The sequence below is a fragment of the Misgurnus anguillicaudatus genome, chromosome 10 (assembly GCF_027580225.2).
Source record: "Misgurnus anguillicaudatus chromosome 10, ASM2758022v2, whole genome shotgun sequence".
In the NCBI taxonomy this organism is placed as follows: Eukaryota; Metazoa; Chordata; class Actinopteri; order Cypriniformes; family Cobitidae; genus Misgurnus; species Misgurnus anguillicaudatus.
This window is the reverse complement of record NC_073346.2, coordinates 36,122,501-36,142,500: the sequence shown is the minus strand read 5'-3', so window position 1 is coordinate 36,142,500 and position 20,000 is coordinate 36,122,501. Positions and strand designations below refer to the sequence as shown.

General features: G+C 36.7%; 1 protein-coding gene across 1 annotated transcript in view; it reads right to left on the bottom strand.

Moving 5' to 3' along the window:
* The window catches only part of sv2a (synaptic vesicle glycoprotein 2A), a 45,094-nt gene that overhangs the window by 4,099 nt on the left and 20,995 nt on the right, over positions 1-20,000 (bottom strand). The window contains exons 3-12 of the mRNA XM_055211216.2: positions 15,549-15,729; positions 15,292-15,443; positions 11,679-11,812; positions 11,029-11,118; positions 10,211-10,321; positions 6,385-6,473; positions 5,903-6,067; positions 3,590-3,723; positions 571-774; positions 317-476 (exon numbers count right to left, since the gene is read on the bottom strand). Of these exons, the coding sequence (XP_055067191.1) occupies positions 317-476; positions 571-774; positions 3,590-3,723; positions 5,903-6,067; positions 6,385-6,473; positions 10,211-10,321; positions 11,029-11,118; positions 11,679-11,812; positions 15,292-15,443; positions 15,549-15,729 (1,420 nt within the window). The remainder of the gene's footprint in view (positions 1-316; positions 477-570; positions 775-3,589; positions 3,724-5,902; positions 6,068-6,384; positions 6,474-10,210; positions 10,322-11,028; positions 11,119-11,678; positions 11,813-15,291; positions 15,444-15,548; positions 15,730-20,000) is intronic.

Here is a 20,000-nt window from a genome sequence, read left to right as displayed (position 1 = left end):
CATGGTTCACATGACGCAACACATATTTTGAAAACATGAGCAACACACATGACACTCTGAACACATATTTTGAATTTGCGCCTCTCGGAAGAACAGTCACGAGCCGCCACTGCATATATCTATTTGCATGATTAACAGTGCCATCTTTTCATTTTGATTGAGAATTTTTAGATATCCCCTAAATGATGATGCATTTATATGCACTGTAGTGGCAATACGGCACAGAATCGCATCCATGAATTATTATCTATAAACCAAGATGAGTTTAATGCATTGTATCAACAACAATAATGACAGAAATATGAACTTGACCCACCTCTTGTCAGAGGGGTACAGCTCCACCGTGAGCACATCCAGAGCGTTCCACGACGCGATGCTGATCCCACCGAAGAGACAAAGCAACGCTATCATAGCCGACTCGCTGTTTCCAAACGACAGGAAGAAGCAGCTGATGCAGGAAATCACGCTGGAACCGGCTACATGGGGAGAACAAAGGGAGAAAATAATTATTGTTAAACGCCTCATGCTCTAAACTCCTAAATCTGCATTGATGCAAAACTGCGTTTTTACCCAACATCCTTAGACGACCAATCTTATCCATAAGCAGAGCGGACACGATGTTCCCGGGAAGGACAGCAAGAGTTCCGAGGAAACTGACGAAATATATCATGTAGGCGTTGTTCTCGTCGCTGAAATCCAGCATGCAACCCTCTTTGTTATGAATAAAGGTGCTGTTGATGAGCTTGCTGTTGATGAGTCTGTACTTGAAGAGGTCTATAAAAAGACAAGAGCCTCAATGACCAACAGCAACTATTCTTCCATTACATTAACTCTTTCCCCGCCAGAGAAAACATTTGCATAAAAAAGTGTTCCTGATGAATTTTTATGTTATTCTGCAATACCGCACTTACCCAATTTATGAAAAAACTGAAGCAAAAACGTTATTTACTAATTTTAAACTCTGTATGTTTTGATAGTCGATAGATTTTTTTAAGAAAATACCCATATTTAAGAGTTTATAAGCAGAGAAAAAAATATTGATAGGATGAAAAGTTTTTTTCCCATTTTGTTTGTTTGTTTATTGATTGTTTAAAGCAGATGGTCTGTTCTTTCATTTGATATATTTATATATTTTTAGAAGAAAATTTACCTGGAAGGCATTTTGAGAAACTTTTATGAAAATCACAAAAAATGCTGGCTGGCAACTTTTCAAAAAATGGCTGGCGGCGAATGAGTTAAAGGATTAGTCTACTTTCATAACAAAATTTTTGGATAATTTACTCACAACCATGTCATTCAAGATGTTTATGTCTTTCTGTCTTAAGTCAAAAAGAAATTACGTTGTTTTTTTTTTTTTTAAGGAAAACATTAAAGTATTTTTCTCCTAGACTTCAATTGAACCCAACGGTTTGAAGGTCCAAATTGCAGTTTCAATGCAGCTTCAATGGGCTTTAAATGATCCCAACCGAGCGGTGGTGTCCCATACATCATACGTGACCTTTCAACGTGATTACGTAATACGCAAAGTTGCGGATGCGCATCACACGGCTAGTGCAAGACGAGAAGTTGTAGTTTAAAAGTACCTTTTTTTTTTGGCGAAAATTATGATTGTTTCGGTTACAGCCCTTTGAAGCTGCAATGAAACTGCAATTTGGACCTAAAAAACAATGGGTTCAATTAAAGTCTACTATATAGAGAGAAATCCTGGAATGTTTCCTTAAAAAACTTACATTTATATTCGACTAAATAAAGAAAGACATAATCATCTTGGATGACATGGGGTTGAGTAAATTATAAGGAAATTATGAAAGTGGAGTAATCCTTTAAGGGTCTGTCCCAATGTGGCATACTGCAAATCCTGGGGACCATCAGACAATTTTGACAATTTATTACTTCTTTTCTGAGCACAGATGAAATATCTGTGTGGGTTCACTCTGGGTACTCTGGTTTTCTTCCCACAGTCGAAGTACTTGCAGGTTGGGTAAACTGGAGGTCAAATTGTTTTTCTCCAACTTGTGTAGATTAACTTGCGTACAGTATGGATTAACTAGTTCTTGCAATAAATGATATGCATGCGGGTTAAACCCTAGGGATGTAATGATTAATCGTGTGTCCCATTAAAAATGCCTGTCTGAAATCGATTGTGAATCGCAAGGCTGCGATTATGTGTTTTATGCACAGCTTGTGCTTTTACTATGGCATTTGGTCAGTAAGAAATCAATCTAAAATCATTATGAGTCGGAGTCGTTTATAACGTGCATTTAAAAACTCGTTAAACAAAATCATTCAAAATATTCTTTTTATCATGAAAATACCTAAAACAATTTGAAGAACAGCGATATAAATATTCCTGTAGACATTTCCTGGAATAGCGTTTGTAATGCTATTTCTTCTGTGGCACAAAGGAAGTTTCTGCACAAGAGCGCCCCCTTGCTTTGGGATGTGCCGGGATTTCACCGTAATTCATTAAAATTCATTCATTGAGAAAACACGCATTTGCACGGTTAATCGTTACACCCCTATTAAACACAGAGCTACTGCTGAGCATTGCATTATACCATGTGTCAGTCTTCATGGCATTGAAGAGAAAAGACAGCAGCATTTTTGACATTTGGAGTCAGGGCTGTGACTTAATTTTGAATGCAATAGAATCTGATGGGAGTGTGTTTGGCATACAATTATATAATTTGCAAAAAATATTCTTTGTATCAGTGGCGACTCGTGACTGCTCATTCGAGGAGCGCAAATTCAAAATGTGTGTCCGGAGTGTCATGTGTGTTGCTTGCTTTTTTTAAATATGTGTTTGTTGCATCATGTGAACCATGTTCATAACGTGTTTTGTCAAAATAAGTGCCTGCTGCACACGCGTCAAAACTGTTTATGATAAAAGAGACGCTCACGTTCACAAAATACACGCAAGACACTCCCCTAACAGTAAACTCTGATTATGCATGAGATTATGTGAGTATCTGGCAAACGTGAGCGTCTCTTTTATCATAAACCCTTTAGATGCATCTGCAGCAGGCACTTATTTTGGGTAATGCACATAGGTTTACTGAAAAAACAACATAAATGTTGTGACGAACTTCGCATTAAGCACCCTCAAAAAAAGAAGTCACCAGCCGCCACTGCTTTGTATCATTGTACATAATTTTACATATAGATTAACCTATTTTTACTAATACTTTCAATTCAGTATTAAAAGCCTTTCGTTTGACAATTTTGATCAAACTCTATCTTAAAATGTTGTCTAGGTAGACAGCTCACTAGGTTTTTGCAGCTCACAGAGCTTTGGAGTCTCAGCATTCATCTGACGGCTGTTTAGAATAACAATCATAAACGCCCAGCATGAAATGAGTCATAAAAATGCAGATTGTCATTTTGTCAAAGAAAGCCGGGGAAGAATCTGGTGTTGCTAGGAAACCTGAAATATTTTCAGCGGTGAAACACAATATATATTTATCCTTATACAACAAGTAATACCTTCTACAGACTACAGCTTAAATCCAAATACAGTATTGCATATGTCAACTCAAGAAAATCTTCACAGCATTGTTATATCCGCTAGTAATATTTGAGATCTTCTCACCAGTGTTGTAGAAAAGGGTGGAGATGAAGGTGCAGTTTCTGAAGAAGGTGTTGCTTGACGTAATATCTTCAAAGTAGCATTCCTCAAACAGGGAATCCTCAAACACCATAGACTTCATCTTCAGATTTAAGAACCTTTAATGACATGGAAGAATTGAGATTGATTAGATGTTTTTCTTTTATAGCACAGAAGGCACAAACAGAAACTCTTCCACTACACACTGCCTTAGACATTTCTCTAAACATATTTCAAAGAGATGCCTTTTTTGGGAGTAAAACATAGAAATAGACACAAATGAGGCAATTGCTGTCTTAACAGTGTACAGTTTTAGAATGACTGTAGAAAGCATAGCTCAGATCATTCAAAATTTGACCATTTCATAGTGAGATGTTTGAAAGCTTGAAATCTCTTTTGACTTTAATGTCTTGGCAAACCTAAAATTTTGTTAATTGAACGTTTTTTTTCTCCAAAAAATGTCAGGTGGTACAACCAATCATTGTCTATTTGCCAGATAAGCTTCAATCATAGACTGTAAAACATTTGGACGTAGTGTCCGTGACGTCACCCATTGTGAAGGTTTTTTTGAAGCCAATAGTGGGTGGAGCCTGCCGTTGCCATCTTTGTCACGTTTCAACCCGCATTACTGACAGATAACCGAAAATGGGTAAATAGGCGTGAAGTGGGTGAAGTTGAGGTGGCTGGTTGCTGAAACCACGCCACCTAGCTTGACGGTAGTGACAGCAGTGGCAGTTTACCTGTCACTCAAGTGGCCACGCCCTTAATTATGCAGATTTTTAAGGCTTAATATAATTTAAACGGATGAGTTACAAAAAAATTCACCATCCTCGCAGATGTCATGAAGGGGAAAATAAGCTATACAGAACAAAAACTATTTTTGTACCTGGTAAACATATTATTTTCTGCTGTAAAGTTTAGCATTTTAACATGGAGGTCTATGGAAATTGACTCCCTTTTAAACAATAATAAAAAAAGTATAATAACAATTATATACAACCTTAGCTTGCATTTATTAAAACTAAAATCATTAGCTAAATTATTAGCTTATTAAATAATTTAGCTTAATGTTTTTTTATTTCTAAGGGGGCATTCATTTTCACTTTTTGACTTTCTGGTTGCACCACCTGACCTCTGCAATGAATTAACATTTAACAGATGTTTACTTGGATATACATGTACGTATAAGCTGTGATATCAAATTCATAAATATACTTTTTAAACACAATAAAAATGTATTTGATAACATAGCATTTGTTCTAGTTTTACATTGGTTGTACCACCTGACGCAGAAAGTGTACCAGCTATTTTTTCAGTATTTGAGAAATCTACAAACTTTTTATTCAGGCATAAAGATCACATGGGGTTTACTGAATGATGTGATATCATGTTAATGGTTTATACTTGTTAACTTCTTAATAAAAGGCCCATGATTGTGGTTGTACTACCTTCACATTTGAGAACATACAAAAGCTTTTAATTGCCCTAACATCCTAACAACTACTGATATTCCTGAAATGTATAAATAGAAAAAGGGTTCAAACAAAAAATAATGCTATAGTGTATTATTCAAAATTTGTAATAATTTAAATACCATTGTTAACAGTTCAATTAAATTGCTAATTTGTACGGACAGTTACCCCGCTTGCAAGTTTAAGATACCAAAACAAAAATGAATTATTATTATTAAAAAATACTGAAAATGTATTTAACCTAAATAGATATAAATAAAGTGGCACATTTCATACATGTATCAAGTTATTTGTATAGTACATAATGCCCCCAAACACTAAAATATGCATGTTAAGTCATTGACCCATACTGTATGCGTACTAAAAGCACTGTAAAGATTACAGATTAGTCCATGAAAGTCACTAATATCTTTATCCCAATTGGCTAGATTTAATCTTTTAATTCTTCTAAAGGAAGTAAAAAAATCTGGTGATAATTGTGCCATTTTCTGTGAACAGAAGTGCAAATCACACAGTAATTACTGGTTCAACAAGCGCTTAAGGACTATTACACAATCAAAGCTTTACATCAAAGCTTTTTTGTTTTTAAATCTACTGAGATGTGTTGCTGTCCACATAGGCAGCTACCTTAGTGAATGATTTGAAACACTTTTTATATGCAGTAATTCTGTTGCACTTTTACACAAGTCTTCCCATCTGTATATTTACACAAATGTGCATTTAACCTGAAATATTCTTAAAAAAGCAGAATTACACAATACTACATTTCATGTTTCATTAAAAAGTACACTTCAGTTTACTGAAATATGTATAAAGCAGCGCATACTTGTCGTTGAAGTACTCTCCATTCCTGTGGATCTGGTTCTCTAGGGTGAAGTTAAAGGTCACATGCTCCACTTTTTCTTTGATAAAGATTTTAGTGCGCGAGGAGTACTCTTGTCTCTGCAGATACTTGATCATGTCAGGGAACCAAACAGTCAAACCGTAGTAGCTGCAAAGCAGAAAGGAGAGCAAAAAGACATTGAAAAACATGTAAATCCTTATCAATATCTCATAAAACCTAGCAAATTGCCTGTCTCTCTACATAGTCAGCGTCCAACTTAAATTGGACCTCTTTAACAACCCATATACATTCACATTTATGCATTTGGTGCATAATGCCATATATGTGTTCCCTGGAAATCGAACCCATGACCTTTACATTGCTAACGCAATGCTTTACCATTTGAGCTACAATAACACAAAAGTACCTTATAAAGCAGAGTTCATTATTGGATTACATTAAGAAAATTATTTGACTGTGTTTACCTGAAGGACATGGAAAACCACACGGCCATCAGCATATATGTGATCCTCCTGTATTCCGGATTAAAGATGGTCAGGAAGTTGCTCCACACCTGTAAACAACCATTAAAATGTAAATTTTAAAAGGTAAAGTTAAAACGCAACCTAAAGGGGAGATGTAACAGGAAGCAAAGACATGTACTTCATACATCTATACGCTCTCAATTCAAAGCTCCCTGCCTAGTTGACCCAAACCAATTTTTTCATAAAACAAAAACTAGAATGCAAAAAAAATATTTAGAAACACGCTTACAAAATCTTTTTCAAACAGAAATCTTGAAGATGGTAAGTGATGAAGTTGCACAAAAAATAAAATAAAAAAGTTTGTTTTTTATCATGTAACCTTGACTAGATAAAAAGCTACAAATGTGTCTTAAGTAGCACGGTTATATTTCTAGCAATAGCCAATAATACATTGTATTGGTCAAAATTATAGATTTTTTTTAATGGCAAAAATGATTAGGATATTAAGTAAAGATCATGTTCCATGAAGATATTTTGTAAAAAAAAAAAATCTGGAAATGAAGAGTTTCGTTGCAAAACGAGATAAATCCATTTTTTAACATTTTTGTCAAAACATGTTTATTATTATGTTATCGTGTTATTATTTTGTTTTATGATGCTACTTAGCTGTATTTTTTAAGTTATGAAGGTTTAAATCAAAACAAACCAACTGCAGTTGCTTTGAAATTAATTGGAATGCACAACCAAAAAACGCTTTCTGAACAATTAACAAACGGTGGTTATCTATGTGTTCCTAAGTAGTTTAACTTTATCTCTTTCCCCACCATTGACAAGTTATCTGGTCAATTAAGAGAAAACATTTGCATGACCAAAACGTGTTCCTGATGAGTTTTTATGGTTATCTGTAATACCCATGGGCGTAGATTTAGGGTGGGACGCTAGGGACATGTCCTTACCAATATTCAGGGAAGACTGAATTGTCCCTAGCAATAATTTCGACCAAAATTAATCTGTATTAATATATAACCACTGATGTCCGTCTTATTCTTGTGTTTTCTATTTTTTACTTATTATATTTTATTCAGTAATCATTTAATTGAGATAAAAAATCTTTTGCAATCCCGTTCTGTAAAAATAATGCTCAATGTGGTACACAAACGGTTAACAGCTCTCGTTCTCTGCAAAGCCCGCCTCCGTAACTCACATTGCTAATATGATTGGCTTTGCATTTCTTTAGTCCCGCCTCTCTAACTCACAATGCTAATATGATTGGATTACCATTTCTTGAGTCCCGCCTCTCTAACTCACAATGCTAATATGATTGGCTTTGCATTTCTTTAGTCCCGCCTCTCTAACTCACATTGCTAATATGATTGGATTAGCATTTCTTGAGTCCCGCCTCTCTAACGCTTGTCTCATGACTCGCTACTTGTGATAGGATGGTTTCACTTTGTACAACGCGCCAAAGTTCACTCAACAAGACGCGCATAATTATTCGTGCTACAGGTAAGTAAGGAAGAAAGTATTATTATACCCACTGTAACTGTTTCATGCACAAAATACGGAACAAGTTGTGTCACATAATGATTCAAGGACAGTGTTCGTTTCACCAATACACGACAATCCCATGTTAACCTGAGGAGTTGCAAACGCGTGTCAACCTTTTATAAATGGGGTGGCAAGGTTATTTAGGGGGTCCCTAATCCATGAAAGAAAATAACCCCAACATGGTAAAAACATGAATTCATGTCATGATTGCTGAATACTTTACATTACTGCACTGTGGTGATTACTTGCACAGATGTAGACATAATGTAAGGTTGCATTTTAAACTTAAACTATTTTTTTCACACTGATTAACTGTCTGTTAATGAAAAGAAGATTGAATGTGAACTACAGAAACGTTAATAAACGTTGTTCAGGAAACAGCATGATATACATACCTACTTTAACACTGGGATTTTTTGGCAAAATTAAATTAAGAATTAAATATTAATTGCATATTCTTCAATGTTATAAAGTAAATATGGATTCATATATGTTACAAAGTGATTTTCTTTTCTTTTTTGTCAAAGACTTAAACAGTTACTGTTTATTAGGCTCTAGGACATAACAAATTGTTTATTATAGTACATTACATTTGGGATGGCACCGGGGGTGGCGAGTCAGATGTCACTGAGTAAAGAGCATACTGAGTTGTCTTTGTCTTGTTTTTGCAATGCGACCATTTTATTTATGTCCAATGCCAGGAGCAAACCTACGCCCTTGGTAATGCCACTTACCCGATTTATAAAAAAAACTGAAGCAAACATTTTTTTTTATTTATTCACACTACGTGTATGTTTTGATAATCATTCTGAATCTGATCTCTAACAATTTTTGAAGAAAAATACTCATATTTAAGAGTTCATAAGCAGAGAAAAAATCTTGATAGGATAAAAAGTTTTTTTCCCTGTTTTGTTTGTTTGTTTGTTTGTTGTTTGAACGCAGAGGCTCTGTTCTTTCATTTCATATTTGTATGTTTATATATTTTTAGAAGAAAATTTCCTGGAAGGCATTTTGTGAAACTTTTGTCAAAATCACAAAAAATGCTGGCGGCAACTTTAAAAAAAAAAAAGGCTGGCGGGGAATGAGAATGAGGCATTCATAATGCCATACATTACTTACTGTTTGGAAGTGTGGGGGAACACTTACAAAACGAACACTGAACCTATTTTTATTCTTCAAAAAAGAGCCTTAAGAATTGTAAATAAAACCACTTATAGAGCATCAACTAATCCATTTTTTATTAAATTAAAAGTTCTAAAATTTAGAGATATGGTTGAGTTTAAAACTGCACAAATTATGTACAAAGTAAAAAATCATCAGCTATCGAACAGTATCCAAGGGCTGTTTCAAATGAGAGATAGCAAGCATAACTTAAGAGGAGAGTCAGTTTTTCAAAAGAAACATATTAGAACAAATGCCAAATATCACTGTGTTACAACTAAAGGAGTTAATGTATGGAATAGCTGCAGTGACGAGATGAAATCATGTACAACAATTAGTAAATTCAAGAGATTATTTAAAAATCATGTATTGAATGGCTATAAAAAGTACTTGAGGTTATAGCATGGTATATTGAAAGAAATGAAAATAGTGTTGTATGTATGCATGTTTGCATCTGTCTGTGGTCTATGTATGTATGGGTATATGTGAGCTGTAGGTAGGTAGATATGAGGTGAATATTTATGTAAATAAGAATTGTGTGGAATCCTTGTGTATTTATCTAATTGATAAAACTAGAGAAAGGGGGTGGGATTTGAAAAGTTTATGAACTTCTTCCTACTCCTTTTGAACATGGGAATATATTTTTGTTTTTGAATTATTTATTATTTATAATAATTTTGGTTGAAAATGCTGAGAAGTACATGTCCTTAGTTATCTGTCATTTTTATTTTTATATTTTTTTTTTGTTTGTTTTGCATGTATGTATACACAGTATAAATACTTTATTATTATATATATGTATATTTTTGTATTTTTATTACATGTTCAAATAAACTTATTATTATTATTATTATTATTAGTTAAAGGTGATTTTTTCAATATTTAGATTTTTTTGCACCCTCAGTTTCCAGATTTTTTATATAGCTGTATCTTGGCCAAATACTGTCCTATCCTAACAAACCATGAATCTATAGAAAGCTTTTTCAGCTTTTAGATGATGTATAAATCTCAATTGACCCTTATTGGCTTTGTGGTCTAGAGTCACGCTTTATAAAACATTTAAAGGACTGGTTGCAAACTGCAAACTTACATTAGTGCAATGTGTATTGTACAGTACCTGATGAAAGAGGTTTGTCAGCTTGACCCTCCAGCGCTGGTGCCATGCTGCGGCCTCTCCACCCATATCAACCAACTCATCCATCTGCTTCACCGTCTTAATGGTAGTGACCTGTGCATATCACAATATGTGATGATGATGAAGATGATGATGATGATGATGATGATACATTATTAACAAGTTAATACCACAAGGCTGTTGAATGATTTATTCTGATTGATTGAGAAATGTTCAATGGGTATGCATTATTTTTTTAATAAACGCACACCTGACCTGTCAAATGTCTTAAAATACGGTAACCACCGGAGCAATGTCTTTTCAGTGGTATAAGTGTAATTATTTACTCCGGTCCCTTAAATTATTGGAAAATAATGCACACCCGCTGTATAACGGCACAACGCATTACCATCTTGGGTGTGCATTATTTTTGAATAAATTAACGGCCCGTTGTCATTTATTTTGTACATGTACATCAGATTTTTAGGAGGATTCATTCTTGTTATTATTTTTTATATACAGCTTGCTTATTGCTTTTACTCAACAGTCAGCCCATAATAAAGAGATCATAGACATAATTTTTCATTTAACTTCTTATTTAATTAGTGCATTTTATTAAGAAAATTCATTATGTGCTAACTGTTTATTGTTCTTGTTAATTTAAAAGCGAGAAATTTGATTTCAAGTCCGGCCAGACAAAAGAAATCTCATTAGCTTAACTGCTATTCATTTATTATGCATTATAGAGAAATTAAAAATTCCCACCGATCATTTCTGTTTTGCATCCTATTGGATCGAGGAGTGAGTGTAGAAATACTCACAGAGAAAACTCTCTCAGGATGACCTTTAGCTCTCATGTTCGTATCGTGGACCTGCTTCAAAATCATCCAGGCTTCATCATGTTTCCCGTTCTGTAAAATCACAAACATTGCCATAAAACCAACTCTGCGTTACTGGCATACACATTTATCTATGAATACGGTCTGCAAGCAGGCCCTAATCATTCTTGGGGCAAAATAAATTTTGGTATCCATGTTTACCAATTTGATTTCTATATGAGCAACAGAGACATAGATGTAGCTATGAGGTTATTAAGCATTGGGTCAAAAAGGGACAAACCAAACCGGCTGCATTGTAGTTTAATCTATGCTGGGTTGTTTCAGCCAAAAATAGTAAAATATGACCATTTTCTGGATTAATTTAATCCAAGGGCTGGGTTCGTCCCTTTTTGACCCAACGCTTGGTTGAAAATGACCCAACATTTTTAAGAGTGTATATAAACACTCTGATCTTATTTTGTCAACATTATATATTTACATTATGACATAGCTATATGATATATGAAAATCAATCACAATCAGACTTCACAATCAGTTTTTTTCTAGTGATGACTGTCTCTATTCTATCTATAACAGCATCCATAAGCAAGTCTCAAGAAGCTCGTGTAACTGTGATGTGTATTGTCACTGACCTCCAGATAAAAACGTGGGCTCTCTGGCATGGTGGTCAGAGCCACGATAGCGGCGACAGACGGAAACGCACACACCAGCACGAACACTCGCCAGCTGTGAAACTGGTAGGCTGATCCCATCTGGAAGCTCCAGCCTGGTTAACACGAGGTGACATGCATTAATCAACTGAGATAAATCTTTCATTTTATATAAAAAATATTTTAATTTATTCAAAATATTTCAAATCTGTGAATTTTGCAGACACTTTACTTTTTAGATGCTTTAAAAGGGGTCATATGATGCGATTTCATGTTTCCTTTATTCTTGGAGTATTAAAAGCTGTTTGTGCTTATACATATAGATATACTTTCTAAAATGCCTTATTTAAACATGGCCCCACATATCTATGTCACTGTGTGGGAAGATTTGCGTAACAACACCCAAATGTATATGCAAAAAAAAAGACGGCATAATTTTTATTTTCACTATAACAGTGGCGGCCGGTGACTTTTTTTGAGGGCGCACGATGCGAAGTTCATCACAACATATACAGTTGTGTTCAAAATTATTCAACCCCCCAATGCTGTTAAGGGTTTTAGGGAATTTAGTGTACATTTGTAATTGTATTCAGAATGAAATCCTACAATGACTTCTTAAAGAACCATATGCAACTAAAATGACATCAATTGGTTTTGTAATATAGTAGTAAATGTTTCTTTTGTGAATTCTTCATTGACACAATTATTCAACCCCTTAAAGAACTACCACTCTGAAGAACAGAGGTTCATTGAAGTGTTTTCAATCAGGTATTGAAAACACCTATGGATGTCAGGGAACAGCAATAAAGCCTAATAAGCACCAATTATGCAGCTTTAAAATGACTGTGATACTCAACTCCTTCTAAACATTTACTGGTGTGGTTACAAACATGGTGAAGTCAAAAGAATGGTCCAGGAAGACAAGAGAAGAGGTGATTAATCTTCACAGGAAGGGCAATGGCTATAAAAAGATTGCAAAGATGTTAAACATACCAAGAGACACCATAGGAAGCATAATTCGCAAATTCAAGGCAAAGGGCACTGTTGAAACGCTTCCTGGTCGTGGCAAAAAAAAGATGCTAACTGCGACTGCTCTGCGCTATCTGAAGCGTAGAGTGTAAAAAAGTCCCCGTGTGACTGCTGAGGAACTGAGAAAAGATTTGTCAGATGTGGGTACTGAAGTTTCTGCTCAGACAATACGGCGCACCCTGCGTACTGAAGGCCTCCATGCCAGAACTCCCAGGCGCACCCCCTTGCTGTCTCCAAAGAATAAGAAGAGTCGACTGCAGTATGCCAAAAGTCATGTGGACAAACCACAGAAGTTTTGGGATAGTGTTCTGTGGACTGATGAAACAAAATTAGAACTGTTTGGGCCCATGGATCAACGCTATGTTTGGAGGAGGAAAAACAAGGCCTATGAAGAAAAGAACACCTTGCCTACTGTGAAGCATGGTGGGGGGTCAATCATGCTTTGGGGCTGTTTTGCTTCTGCAGGTACAGGGAAACTTCAGCGTGTGCAAGGTACCATGAATTCTCTTCAGTACCAGGAGATATTGGATGACAATGTGTTGCTGTCCGTCACAAACCTGAGGCTTGGGAGACGTTGGACCTTTCAACAGGACAATGATCCCAAGCATACCTCCAATACCACTAGAGCATGGTTGCAGAAAAAAGGCTGGAACATTTTGAAGTGGCCATCGCAGTCACCAGACTTAAATCCGATTGAGAACCTCTGGTGGGACTTAAAGAAAGCAGTTGCATTGCGCAAGCCTAAGAATGTGACTGAACTGGAGGCTTTTGCCCATGATGAATGGGCGAAGATAGCCGTAAATCGCTGCAATACACTTGTGTCAAGCTATGCTTCACGTTTAAAAGCTGTTTTAACTGTAACAGGATGTTGTACTAAGTACTAAGATTGAATGTCACTTGGGGGTTGAATAAAACTGTTAATGATGTGAGCACAGAAAAGACATTTGTGGTTATTTCATTATAAATGTTATGTTATATTTGTCTGACCTACACATGCCTCTTTGATGTAATTGTAAGCAGGATGACTGAATGATCAAAATCAATGTCAAACCGGCCAAAACAATCAATTTCAGTTGGGGTTGAATAATTTTGAACCCAACTGTATGTAGCCCGTCATGTGTGTGGTTTGTCATTTCAAAATATGTGTTCTGCACATCCTTTGTGTATCACATGTTTTGTCAAAATTAGTGCCTGCTGCAGACGCGTCTAAAGGGTTTATGATAAGACGCATGCGTAATCAGAATTTACTGTTAAGGGAGTGTCTTGCGTGTATTTTGTTAACGTGAGCGTCTCTTTTATCATAAACGGCTTTGACGCGTGTGCAGCAGGCACTTATTTTCACAAAACATGTGATGCACATGGTTCACATGACGCAACAAACACATATTTTGAAAACACGAGCAACACACATGACACTTCGAACATTTATTTTGAATTTGCACCCCTTGGAAGAGCAGTCATTGCATTACAACAAATACACAAAATAATGTTCTTTTTAACAACTTCATATGATCCCTTTAAAGCAATGTACACTGCATTCAAGCTATACAATTTTAACCCTATGTGTGTTACCGGTAGAGGTCTTTACAGGTCCACTTAGACCCGAGATCCGACCCAAAAAAGTTTCACACGTGCCTCGTTCATGGGTCAGGCTTAATATTAGCAGCCTCTGGTCTTGAGTAATTTTAAATGAATGTGTTTTTGCCGAACAGACCCGAGAAGACCCAAAGTGTCTTGCGTGTGTCCTCTGTTTGCCATGAGCGCTTGCAATATTGTTTGGCTGGCGGTTGGTTAAATTTCATTGAGCCAGACCTGTCAATCAATTTTGCCGTTACCTTGGTGTCATCGTCAGATAACAAAGTAAAATAAATGGAGCAGCGGGCCAAATTGATTGCGGTTTCTTTCTGTCTGACAGGTGTGTGCGGGGCTGCAGACTGCGACACGTCGGTGCCATTTACATGCGGGTAAGAAAATTGCCACTGGGTCAGACCTGGGTGTAATTTTCTGTGGTTCGTCTCGGGTCGGGTCTTTCTTAAAAAAAATTTTTGCACGTCGGGCTCAGGTAAAAAGTGATTCAGGTCATTTCGGGTTGGGTACATTTCTTTAAGACCCCTATAGTTCCCGGCAGTTGAACCCATAAACATTTGCAGTGGCAATGCTCCACCAACTGAGTTACAGTAATACCCACTTAGAGTAAACATGTATACATAATGATAAACAATGAATATTATAAAATATATCCTTTTTAGAAATGCATCAACCATTATAATTTTGTAAACTACTTCATTTACCCCTTTCTTTGAAGGAGAGTCATTATTATTTTATTTGGCCTAAAGGGGGAAGCAAAAAAATTGAAAAAAACTTTATAATTTTTAGATAATTTTTATGCTCCTGCACTCTTTATTCATCACCACTAGACCAGACTTAGTCTAATCTGTTGCTATATCATTGTGATATCACCACAATGCATTTGAAGTTTAACATTAAGACCTTCTGAAGTATCCCAAGACTGAGTGTCTTCCTTAAGGTCACAGTAGAAAGCCAAAAATTAAAGCTCGATGGTTACCATAGTGGGGTATGATGGCCCAGGCCATGGCAGCAGCGTAGATGCCTCCAAACATCCAGAACATGCAGAGCCAGCTGAGGTGCTCACCACGCTTCTCTTGACACAGAAACTCAGAGTAATACGAGAAGACGATGGGTATAGAACCACCAATCCTGCAGAGAGAGAATCAGAAGCATAAGACGGTGGTAAGAAGCCAATAAATGCTTACTTTATTATGGTAGTTTCATTTGTTAATAAGTGCAAAAACTTTCATTTACCCCACACCAGAAAGCAGACGGCAGAAAAGAAAGGAGCTGTATCCTTGAACAAACGAGGAGAAGAACGCAAAGACACTGTTGATGGAGAGAGATATAAGAAGGGTCTGTCTGCGCCCGATTCTGTCTGCCAGACCTCCCCATACGAAGGCACCAACCATCATACCCAGATACACAATGAGACCTGAGAGAGAGAGAGAGATGGAGAAAGTGAGAGAGTAAATCAATAACAATATCAAAACATACCATGCCAAATTAGGACTCTACGGTGTTACTCTGTACAGACAGTGAATGTTGCTCTGTCATTTTAGATTTTAGTTTATCATTTAAAATGAATTTTGGTCAGAGCCAATTGTGTAGTGGACAGTGCTCCGATATATGGTGCAAACGCACTTTCGGCAACCCGAGTTCGAATCCCAGCTCGAGGTCCTTTGCCGATCCCATACCCCTCTCTCCACCCTGTACTTTCCTGTTGTCTCTCAATTACTGTCTATCAATAAAAAGGCAAATGGGCCAAAAAAGTAACTTTAAAAAAGAAAATGAATTTGAGCATGAATATCCAAAATATGCAATTTGTCTTATGTTTTTCCTATTTGACATCAATATCAAACACAAGTCCAATAAAAAAGCCATTAATGCAAAGTGATCGAAAGAGTATTATGTAAAATACACATTGATGGTTGTTGCTTAAAGGAATATTTCATTTTCTTAAAAGAAAAATCCAGACAATTTACTCACCACCATGTCATCCAAAATGTCGATGTCTTTCTTTGTTCAGTCGAGAAGAAATTATGTTTTTTGAGGAAAACATTGCAGGATTTTTCTCATTTTGATGGACTTTAATAGACACCAACAATCAACACCCAACTCAACACGTAACAGTTTTCCTCAACAGAGTTTCAAAGGACCACAAACAATCCCAAACGAGGCACAAGGGTCCCATCCAGCGAAACGACTGTAATTTTTGACAAGAAAAATAAAAAATATACACTTTAAAACCACAACTTCTAGGTCGTCTAGGTCTGGTCCAGCGCGACCTAACATAAATGCGTAGTGACGTAGGGAGGTCACGTGTTACATATATAAAACGCACATTTGCGGACCATTGTAAACAATAAACTGACACAAAGACATTAATTAGTATCAGTTGACATACAACAACGTAGGAACGGTCCTCTTTCTCCACACTTGTAAACACTGGGGCGGAGTTTCGCGTTCGTGTTCTGTGACCTCTTGACGTCATGACGTATTGCGTGGGGTCGCGCTGGCGCATCACGACCAGATCTAGACAAGAAATTGTGCTTAAAAAGTGTATATTTGTTATTTTTCTTGTCAAAAATGACAATCTTTTTGCTAGATAAGACACTTATGCCTCGTTTGGGATCGTTTATAGTCCTTTGAAACTTCGTTGAAAAAAACTGTTAAGTGTTGAGTTAAGTGTTAATTGTTGGTGTCTATTAAAGTCCATTTAAATGAGAAAAATCCTGCAATGTTTTCCTCAAAAACATAATTTCTTCTCGACTGAACAAAGAAAGACATCAACATTTTGGATGACATGGTGGTGAGTAAATTATCTGGATTTTTCTTTTAAGAAAATGGAATATTCCTTTAAGTAACATGAGAATGTAATAAAATACAAATGTGACAGCTTTGCTTTTTGAAATGCATAATTTTTATTGTTTTTTAAGGTGCACTGTGAAAATGTATGTCCTTTGTGATTTTAAAGAGGATAAGGTCTGATTTAAAGAAGTCACACAGACTGCTAAATGCAAACACTGATATTTCACAGCTCCACCATCAGTCGGTCATGTGACTGAGGGTGTGAACACAGACATGCGTCATCCGACAGTACCAGAGCAACTCCATGGCACCACTGGCATACCCACAAGCTTTCTGATTTTACAGCAGTGTGTGAATCATCTAATGCAATATGAATACAATATAAAACCAATATTATTGCTCAGAGAACTGATCTGTCATAGCTTATGACATTTATAGTGATTGGGGTTATGTTTCTTTGAAATAAAGCCTACATTTTGTATCTATGTTATTCATAAAATTCTTAAATGAGATAAACGTGCAGTAAGTGATGGCGAGTAAGAGCATTAAGTTAAAAAATATTCCACTTTCATAAAACCGGGGTTCCCACACTTTAGTTAACTTCAAATTCAAGGACCTTTCAAGGACTTTCCAGGTCCAATACCCTCAAATTCAAGGACTAAATGTGGGGACACATTTGAAGTGAGAGCAAGGTTACATCATGTTACCTTTTAAGATACATTGTTACAGTTCCCTTTTGAGGGAACTCACGCTGCGTCACTGCAGTGACACTTTGTGGACGCCTCCAGTGGTAAGTGCATCTGAATGTGTATATCAAATTCAACCAATGGTGAGGCTTAACGACAAAGACAGGGTGATGCAGGAGCCAGGAAGTATATCGCTATCTGAAATATTGCCAAAGATGGCGTTACAGGGACGCAGGAAGTATAGCAGGGGAGAAGCAGCGTCTCGTTCCCTTCTCAGGGAACAACAGTTACATACGTAACCCGAGACGTTTCCATGTAACAAACACAACTATGCAAAAAAAGCATTTTGGTATGAACCAACATTCGCATACAGAAGATATAAGCATTTAAAGCGAATAAAATAGATTCAAGCCCTTTCAATGATCAGTATCTATGTGTGTATATTTTCAAAAATCTTCAAGGGCCTTGAATTATTTCCCCCAGATTCACAAACTTTCAAAGATTTTAAGGACCCGTGGGAACCCTGTAAAACAAAAATCCCAGTAATTTACTAATAACCATGTCATCCAAGATGTTTATGTCTTTCTTTATTCAGTCGAGAAGAAATTCAGTTTTTTGAGGAAAACATTCCAGGATTTTTCTCTATATAGTGGATTATCAGACTACAAAAGTGGAATATTCCTTTAAGAATAACTATAGCTAAAAAACAAACGGTGCTATATAGCACCAAAACTGTTGCTTTGGATCGTAACCATAGAAGAACCATTTTTAGTGCCATATAGCACCGGTTAGGCACCAGTGAAGCACCTGTGTAGAACCATATAGGGGCCATATAGCACCACTATAGCACCACATATGGTTCTACATAGCACTATATGGTTCTACACAGGTGCTTCACTGGTGCTTCACCGGTGCTATATGGCACTAAAAACGGTTCTTCTATGATTACAAGCAAAGAACCACTTTTGGTGCTATATAGCACCGTTTGTTTTTAGAGTGTAACTCATAAAACATTTGTGATTTTGTTTTGTTTCTTATGCTGTATATTTTTCTTATGGTGCACATTTTATGCTGTGCTGCAAAACAGTTGTTAAATTTTCCAGCTAAACCAGCTGGTCACCAGCTTAGCCAGCCTGGGTGACATGTTAGATCAGCTTAAAACAGCTAATTATCTTCACTCTAAAAAAACAAACGGTGCTATATAGAACCAAACTGTTGCTTTGGATCATAATTATAGAAGAACCGTTTTTAGTGCCATATAGCACCGGTGAAGCACCAGTGAAGCACCTGTGTAGAACCATATAGGGGCCATATAGAACCACTATAGCACCAAATATGGTTCTACATAGCACTATATGGTTCTACACAGGTGCTTCACTGGTGCTTCACCGGTGCTATATGGCACTAAAAACGGTTCTTCTATGATTACGAGCAAAGAACCACTTTTGGTGCTATATAGCACCGTTTGTTTTTAGAGTGTTATGTTGGATTTTTTTATTTGTTTTAAGCACTGTTTACACTGCTTTAGATAATGCTGCAAATGATCAGGCCACATTTTTTGGTGATGCAAGCTGTCAGCTCATCTTGTCCTCACAATGGGCTGACAGCCATGAAGATACAGTAGGCACAGATAGACATTACTGCAATGCAGTAGTAGGGTCTGATATCTCACCCTGTCCTCAATGGGCCCAATGGCTTTCAACACACAAACCCTGCACAGAAGATGCCCATAGGGGCCAAATGTGAACAAAAATCGGCACTTGCAATTTGTCCGGTGACATTTTTATAAATAAACATGTGTTGTTGACCTCATGCAGCGCTTGCAGAGCCATGTAGACATGCTACTGACCTTCAAATGCAGTGATGCAGGGCACATTTGTTAGGGAGACCTGAACAACCTGACAACATAAAGACTTCTGCAATGTTGTGCTGTGATTTTACACGCAACACCTGACTGCATTAATAAATGCTTTGGCTTATGCGGTTAACCACACTTCTTGAATTTAAAGAGAAGGTCTGTGTTGTAGTGCTAACCACACAGATGCTTTGTGTACAGACAGTGACTGCTAAGTAGGCGGGGCCACTTGCATTATGTCAGAGCTGCAGGAAAGGGGAGGGGCTTAGGGCAGGTGCCTGGAGACGACTGACCTCCTCTTCCTCCTCAGAGAGATAGAGAGAGAGAGAGAGAGAGAGAAAGAGCAGAGGGGGG